The sequence below is a fragment of the Mus pahari genome, chromosome 21 (assembly GCF_900095145.1).
Source record: "Mus pahari chromosome 21, PAHARI_EIJ_v1.1, whole genome shotgun sequence".
NCBI lineage: Eukaryota > Metazoa > Chordata > Mammalia > Rodentia > Muridae > Mus > Mus pahari.
Window position 1 is genome coordinate 47,630,281 of NC_034610.1, and position 7,975 is coordinate 47,638,255.

Here is a 7,975-nt window from a genome sequence, read left to right on the forward strand (position 1 = left end):
TTGGTAGACCAGGCTGGCCTCGAACTCAGAAATCCGCCTGCCTCTGCCTCCCGAGTGCTGGGATTAAAGGCCTGCGCCACCAGGCCCGGCTCCAGGGGAGAATTTCTAACAGTTGATTTTAATGTCATCTTGGCACAAATTAGAGTTGTCCGGAAAGGAAGCCTCACTTGAGGGATTGTCCCGATTGATGTGGGAAGGCCCACCTTGACTGGTGGCTGCCTACCTTGCTACAAGGAATTGATTTACCTTGATGTTGTTTCTGACTTTCTGGACTCCGGGTGCCTGCCCGAGACTATTGCAGTCTCCCATCCTATAAACTGAGTAGCTGGCAGATATGGCTCCCCAGCAAGGGAACACCATGATGGGACTATTCCAATGGCTGAGGCACCCATCTTCAAGGATAGAGCAATCACTGTGTTTGCAGTATCGCAGGTGTAATTTGGCTGTCATTACTATTTTAATGCCTGTGTAATAGATTCTTCTCGTGTATGTATAATCTCCATCCCCTTTGTTCTGTTCCTCCAGAGAATCCTGACTACAACCTTCTCCTGGCAAACCTCAATCCCCCCCCCACACACACACATCTACTGGAACAAGGCCTCATACATGCCTCTGAGAGCTCAAGTTCTGCAGCATTTCTCATAATTACTCTTAAAACTTTAAACTAGATACTTTTGTAAAAACTAGATCACAGAAAAGAAAGGAAAAAAGTTAATGGGACCTCGTACAAGTCAGATTCAGAGGCAGCTAAATCCCCCTAAAATGACTAATCTTATCAAACGCGCATAGCAATAAACATAGACAACAGGTAAACCAGAGAATATACACTGAGTGGGTTTTGTAGTCAATGAGTTCTTTGCCCTCAGAGCCATGAGAATACGTGTAACATTTCACAGTGAGTTCAGAATAGTACCAGGAGGCTGAAGAGGCCCACAGAGTGTGTGAGAATTGAGCAGGGCCTTGCTTGCATTAGGAACAATTTTGGCTTAAAAAGAGGAAAGAAAATGGACTTCACTGGTAAACAGCAACAAAAGGAGTTGCAAGCAAGCATGCTCACAATGCAGCAGAAGGCCATTGTAGCTGCAAACAGGCATGCTCACATGGCAGTGGAAGGCCATTGTAGCTGCAAACAGGCATGCTCACAATGCAGCAGAAGACCATTGTAGCTGCAAGCAAGCATGCTCACATTGCAGTGGAAGGCCATCATAGCTACAAGCAAGCATGCTCACATTGCAGCAGAAGGCCATCGTAGCTGCAAACAGGCATGCTCACATGGCAGTAGAAGGTCATCGTAGTTGCAAGCAAGCATGCTCACAATGCAGCGGAAGGCCATTGTAGCTGCAAACAGGCATGCTCACATAGCAGTGGAAGGTCATTGTAGCTGCAAGCATGCTCACAATGCAGCAGAAGGCCATCGTAGCTGCAAGCAAGCACGATCATATGGCAGCGGAAGGCCATTGTTAAATGAGGTTCCTCAGGGCATCTCACTCCTGGGGGCTTTTATGTTATGACCAATGCGGGGTTTCAAAAGCAGAATTCCTTTGTGTGTTGAAAATAGTATTCCAGGACAATCATACTGTGGGAAAGTTGTATGAAAGTGGCTTTGCTAATGAGGAAATTGATCCGAGTGCCTGAGGTGCTTGGGAACACCATGAGTGGTCATGTGTACAGTAAGCACACCACAGAGACTGGCAAGTGACTTCACTTAAAATGTCCACATTACAGTGTCGAGTGGCCATGCAGTATCTGGCCTTGAGTTTTCAGCATGAGCATTAACAGTGTCTCATCAAAGTCTTCATCGGGTTGTCAATCAAAGGAATTAAGGTATAGTTAATTAGGCAGTTATCCTTCCTAGAACTTTTAACAATTTTATGATTGAACTATTAAACTGAAATATTGATTTTAGACTTTTAATTACTTGATCTCATGTATTCCTTAAATGTGTGTGTTCAGTAGATATTTTTAAAATCCTGTATTATAAACCGGGCGTGGTGGTGCATGCCTTTAATCCCAGCACTTGGGAGACAGAGGCAGGTGGATTTCTGAGTTCAAGGCCAGCCTGGTCTACAAAGTGAGTTCCAGGACAGCCATGGCTACACAGAGAAACCCTGTCTCGAAAAAAAAAAAAAAATATCCTGTCTTATTTTGTAGGTTAGGCCTAGACGATTTTCCACCTGTTGAGAAACAAACAAACAAACAAACAAAACCAGCAACAAAACCCCATCTTACTCCAGCACTGACTGGTCCACTCGAATGCCCTGCAGAATCAGGCTCTTCCACATAGATGGTATAAAAACTGGGTCTACAGGTAAAATTGAAACAAAGGGAGACATTAATAATTTGGGATCATGAACATGCCTGCCCCCTCCCCCTCCTTATCCGGGCTAGAGGCCAGGAGATACATTTAGCTTGAATAGACTCCAGTCTCCTAATGAGAACGTAAATAATACCTTCCCAGATAAAAGCACTGTTGTGGCTCAGTTGCGGAACATCTCGTTTTTTATAGCTAAGACCTCTCTTAATGGGCCAGCCCTTTCTACTTCCTGGTGTCTGCCCTTTGACTGACTCTCTGTTCTAGGCCTGGTGCCTCTATCGTCATGTGGTTGCCGATGTGAACTTAACCTGATGCATTAAGTTCACGCTCTGACTAGTCTGTGGCTCTGGCTCCTTCTGCCTGGAATCTATCCTCAGAAACAAGAACCAGGGCCTCTGCCATTCCCGCCCCAGTTCAATATGGTCCGTGATTTCTGTCTGCCTCTCCAACGAGGGACTGACTCTCTCTGCACCTGCTCTCAGGACTCAATCTTGGGACGTACCCTCTAAAAAGCAGGGACAATCATAGCTGGTTTAGTGACGCATGCCTGGGTCACCTCCGAACACGACTCTCACCTCCAGGGGGATAGAGTTTACTGGGGAGCCCGTGTGACTGACCTTGGCCGCAGACTCAGTTTACCCCAAATCCTGCATTCCAACACAAAAGCAGATTCACGGAGCTCTTACAGTAACAGAGCAGGGGAGATCATGAATCAAGACACTTTCAAATACATTGCTGGGCAGGGGATTGCAGTAAAAATGGGGACAACTCTGCTCTCAGCCCTAGAAGCCATCTGATAGTATTCTTAGCTCCTCAGTGGTTGGAAACGAGGGGTTTGTTATGTTAATATATTCGGACTTTTTTTTTTTTTTTTTTTTTTACATGTTAGTCACTGGATGTCAGGTCTGACGTAGAGCTGGATAAGGAGTGGCTATTTACGGACTACATATGGCTTAAAATAAATTGTAATTTGGCTCTAGACCTGTCTGACTCTCCACAAAGTGCTAATGAGTTAGTCAGTCTTAGAGAAGGTTTCAGTTTGCAAGACATTTCTGGAAATGTCTGTCATAACTGCTGTCTCAGCACTCAGTAGGCCTAGGCAGAAGTATTGCAAGAAGTTCAAGGCAGCCTGGTCAATATAGTGACTTTCAGGCTGGCAGGGCTCTATAAACAAACCTCTCAAACTACCAGAAAGGGTTGGGAGCAGGAGGCAGGAGAAGTAAGAGGGAAGATAGACAGACAGACAAGGGAGGAAGGGAGGAAGGAAGGAAGGGAGGGAGGGAAGAAGGAAGGGAAGGGAAGGGAAGGGAAGGGAAGGGAAGGGANGAAGGGAAGGGAAGGGAAGGGAAGGGAAGGGAAGGAACAAGAAGGAAGGAAGGAAGGAAGGAAGGAAGGAAGGAAGGAAGGAAGGAAGGAAGGAAGAGAAAGGAAGAAGAGGAGGGAGAAAGAAAGGGAAGACAGACAGAAGGACAAAAAGGGAATGCCAAGGTTTTTTGTTTGTTTTTCCCGGTGATAGTACAGAAGGTTCTAGTCTTGACCATATATACGTCATAATGGAGCACTCTTAGACAGAGCTGTCACTCACCGGTCAGCTTTGGGCAGGTCCAGCCATTGTAACAGTGTCGTAATCCTCCTTTCATATGGGACAGAACTGAAATGAAAAGTTTTGAAAATTTAATCAAGTAATTCCAACATACCCTTCCTCAGGGAGAGGAGTTAGTGCTTCATGCATCCATTCTGTAGTACAGGATCAAAACACTGAAAGGGGCGTGGCACGCTCCACTGAAAGGGGCACACTCAAAGGGCCCCACTGTCAGAAAGACTGGCAACTTGTCATAAAATGTCACTTTCTTTCCTTTTTTACTTGTTTCTCCTTTAACTTTGCACAACTAAAATGAGAACTGTTGATTATCAACAAGCCAAGTTGATAACTTGTAACTGTTGGCTGTCACTCATTACACATCACATGTATTGGTTGTCTATTTGCAAACAGTGTACTTTTCTTTTGAAATAGAGGGTGGTCTCTAAGTATATCTATCGGGGATCATCTTGATTATGAATGGATGTAAGGGGGCCCAGTACACTGTAGGTGGCGCTGTCCCTAGGCAAAACAGCAGCAGCACCCTCCACGGGGCTGCTAATGTACAGAGCATGCCAGAAGCCATCGAAATACTTTGTAACTAGACTGGCAAAGGTACCTTTTGACTGAGATCGAGACTAGATCACAGGAGAGAAGAAACAGGAAGTTGGGGAGAGGGGAGCCTCAGTAACACAGGCAGGGAGATGCAAGTACAGACCAAAGCTGTAAAAAAGGATTCTCAGGCCAGGTGGTAGTGGACACACATTTAATCCCAACACTCTGGAGCCAGAGGCAGGCAAATCTCTGTGAGTTCACGGCCAGCCTGGTCTACAGATCAAGTCCTAGGACAGCCAGAGTTACACAGAGAGACCCTGCCTCAAAAAACAAAACAAAACAAAACAAAACACCTCAGCTGCGTCTTCTGTGAAAGTCAAAAGCATGGCTGACTCTTGAAGTATGGAGAAGTCAAGGTCAGCACAAACAGGCAAGTGAGTGCACAGGCACCCATTTGTTCTGAACTCTTCACTCTAGATATGATCGGCTGTCTCGTGCTTCTGCCTCTGTGGCATCTCTCAGTGACAGGTTTCAACCCAGAAGTGCAACCTTAAATAAATGCCTTTCTCCCAGAAGTTGCTTTACGTCATGGTATTTAAAAACAGCAACAAAAACAAAACTACAATAGCAGATACAGTGCCTGCCCCTGAGCTTAATCCAGAACCTGTATGATAGAAGAGACCTAAGTGACCCTCAGAGTGTCCTTAGACTTCTACATATGCTGCATGGTACACTTGAGGACAGTGCATACATACACACACACACACACACACACACGCATACACACACACACACACACATGCGTGCACATACACATACATGCACACTTGCACACATACAAACACAAACACACACATGCACACATATGCACATACATACACAAACACACACACAAATCAATCTTTAAGGCGAACAGATAAATGAGGGAAGCGGTCCTACAGCTCCCTGCCTAGATGGATCCTTATGGTAAGGCCCTTTCCCTACTTGCTGTAATTCCTGTAGATGGTGGGGAAGGAGCCATTGACAGCCACATCTGATCCCGGCCAGTAGTAGCAAGCAGCTTTTAAACCTTGATACATTGCCGTTAGCCAAATCTATAAAGAGTGAGAGACAACAGGATAATTGTTTAAGAACAAACGCTATAACCTCCTGCTAACAACTGTCTTGGCTGAGAATTTGTTCTTGTTTTTACAGTAAATTAAAATTTATGATTGGAAAAAAAAATTTATGATTGGTCAATCTCCCTCAACAATAAAACATGTAGGAAGGTAGTAACAGTTCATTATTTCTCCCACATGGATAGAGTCGCGTAATTCTTCACCTTTGAAGAAATTGCAGAACAGTGGGGGGGGGGGGCAAATTAGCTATCTTTTTGAGCAAAGTTGAGTATAGGTCCATTGATGATACAAGACCAAATGTCAACACAAAACCACCTGAGTGAGCAGCCGTAATTTTTTTTAAAATTCAAATTGTTATAATAAATAGTGGTAAAATCTTCACATCTTCAGCCATTAGAAACTACATGAATGGTGAGAAACTCGGGTAGACTGAGAAGACGGAGCCATTGTCAAGTGAAAGCCGAGGCCAGGAGGCCAGGAGGCCAGGAGGCCAGGGTGAGACTGCTACATACCGGCTGCCCGCTCCACCAGGCGGGATTGCTTTTCTCCACTGAAGAAAGGGAAAAGTTCTTGTTGAGGTGCACGTCATACATGTTGTTGTCAATGATGCCGTGTGACTCTGGATACAAACCCTATAATTGTTATCACAAGAATAAGATTATGAAGTATGCTTTAGTAAATAAACTATAGGCAGACTGCAAGAGCAACAGGTCTCTCCTCATACCTAGCAAGAACCTTACACTTCTCAAAGGGACAGATCTGAAACTACGTAGCAGGGGGACACAGCTTCCAATCCTCCACGCATCTTGGCTTCAGCTGCAGCTGATGGTTTGTACTGACCTCACTGTTGTGCTTATACTGTTAAGTGTCCCCCAGAGGCTCGGTTGTTTTGACACTTGGTTCCTGGTTGAATGTACTGCTCTGGGAGAGGATTGAACCTTTAGACCAGTGGTTCTCAACCATCCTAATGCTGTAACCCTTTACTACAGTTCCTCCTGTCGTTGACTGCCAACCTCAAAATTTATCTCATTGCTGCTTCATAACTGTAATTCTGCTACTGTTACGAATCGTAATGTAAGTACTTGATATGTGATCCCCAAAGGGGTGGCAAACCACAGCCTGAGAGCCACTGCCTTAGAAGGTAAAGCCTCAGTGGAAGAAGGGGATGTAGGACAGGAGGTGTGTTTGTTTATATATTTACTTTCTGGGCATGTACATATGTGTGCTGTGGGTTATGTACATGCTACATAAGGCAAGCCCAGGGAGGTCAGAGGACAACTCTGAATTGTCATTTCCCTCCTTTCACTATGCGAGTCCTGAACATAGAACTCATGTTCTCGGGCCTGGCGACAAGCACCTTGACCAGCCGACCATCTCGCCAGGCCTTGGAGTTTTATAGCCCTGCCCCACTTCCTGTTTTCTCTCTACATCCTGACTACACATGTGCATGACCAAGCAGCCTCTAGCTCCTGCTGCCATGCCACGCACTGTGACAGGATGGATCCCTTCACACTGTACTCCAGAACAAACAGAGTGCTTCCTGCTTAAATGGCTTTCTGCCAGGTATATTGTTCTAGCAATGAACAAAATAACTAACAAACTATAGAACACACACACACACACACACACAAAACAACCTAGCATCTCTTGCATAATTAGTAACCTGCTTGCTACCCATAGTTTTTTTCATTTAATGAGGAGAATCGATTTGCTTTGTTGGTCTTATCTTTCTTTTTTTAAATCACTAGAATGAGTCCATTTATGAAACAAAATTTCATCAAGTAAAACTAGTAAATAGATGATAGATAGATAGATAGATAGGTAGATAGGTAGGTATTTGAGTCTAGAATTTTCCACATGGAAGTATCAGTGCTTACAGAGTGCCACACTTCCCAGCTGACCTCAAGTTAAGGAGAGAGCAATGAAAAGATCCAAGAGAATGGTGTTTCTTGCATCGTGGAGATCTCTGTGGCCTCACAAAGGTGAGTTAACCTAATGGGAGGCGTGTGTGGTCAATGGACGGAGAACACCGAGCCATGCCTTTCTAGCCTGGATTCAGTGGTGCACTTGTGAAGTGTGTAGCACAAGCTTGCCCAGTTCTTGTTTAATGTGTCCCTATCTGTGTAGTGCAGTCAGTTCCCTACCTGTGGCCTGTCAGTCTTCCACGGATCCAAGCACTTACCGTGACAATGGTGTAATGATTTGGGAAGGTTTTGGTGGGATACATTGCTCTCATATATTTGGAATGGATTCCACATGTTTCTGTAAGACAATAGAGAAAGACATTAGGAAGGTGTTTATTGTGGTTAACTAAATACCAACATGTTTTCCAGAAACTAAAAAAGGGGTCAGACATGGAAAGAGGGTGGAATTCTGACCCTGAAACTCCATTTCTAGGAGTCAAATGGG

At 44.8% G+C, this 7,975-nt stretch overlaps 1 protein-coding gene across 1 annotated transcript in view; it reads right to left on the bottom strand.

Annotated features, from left to right (window-relative positions):
• Positions 1-7,975, bottom strand: part of Enpp3 (ectonucleotide pyrophosphatase/phosphodiesterase 3) — a 64,085-nt gene that overhangs the window by 30,534 nt on the left and 25,576 nt on the right. The window contains exons 7-11 of the mRNA XM_021221122.2: positions 7,749-7,828; positions 6,079-6,198; positions 5,433-5,542; positions 3,900-3,965; positions 2,230-2,302 (exon numbers count right to left, since the gene is read on the bottom strand). Of these exons, the coding sequence (XP_021076781.1) occupies positions 2,230-2,302; positions 3,900-3,965; positions 5,433-5,542; positions 6,079-6,198; positions 7,749-7,828 (449 nt within the window). The remainder of the gene's footprint in view (positions 1-2,229; positions 2,303-3,899; positions 3,966-5,432; positions 5,543-6,078; positions 6,199-7,748; positions 7,829-7,975) is intronic.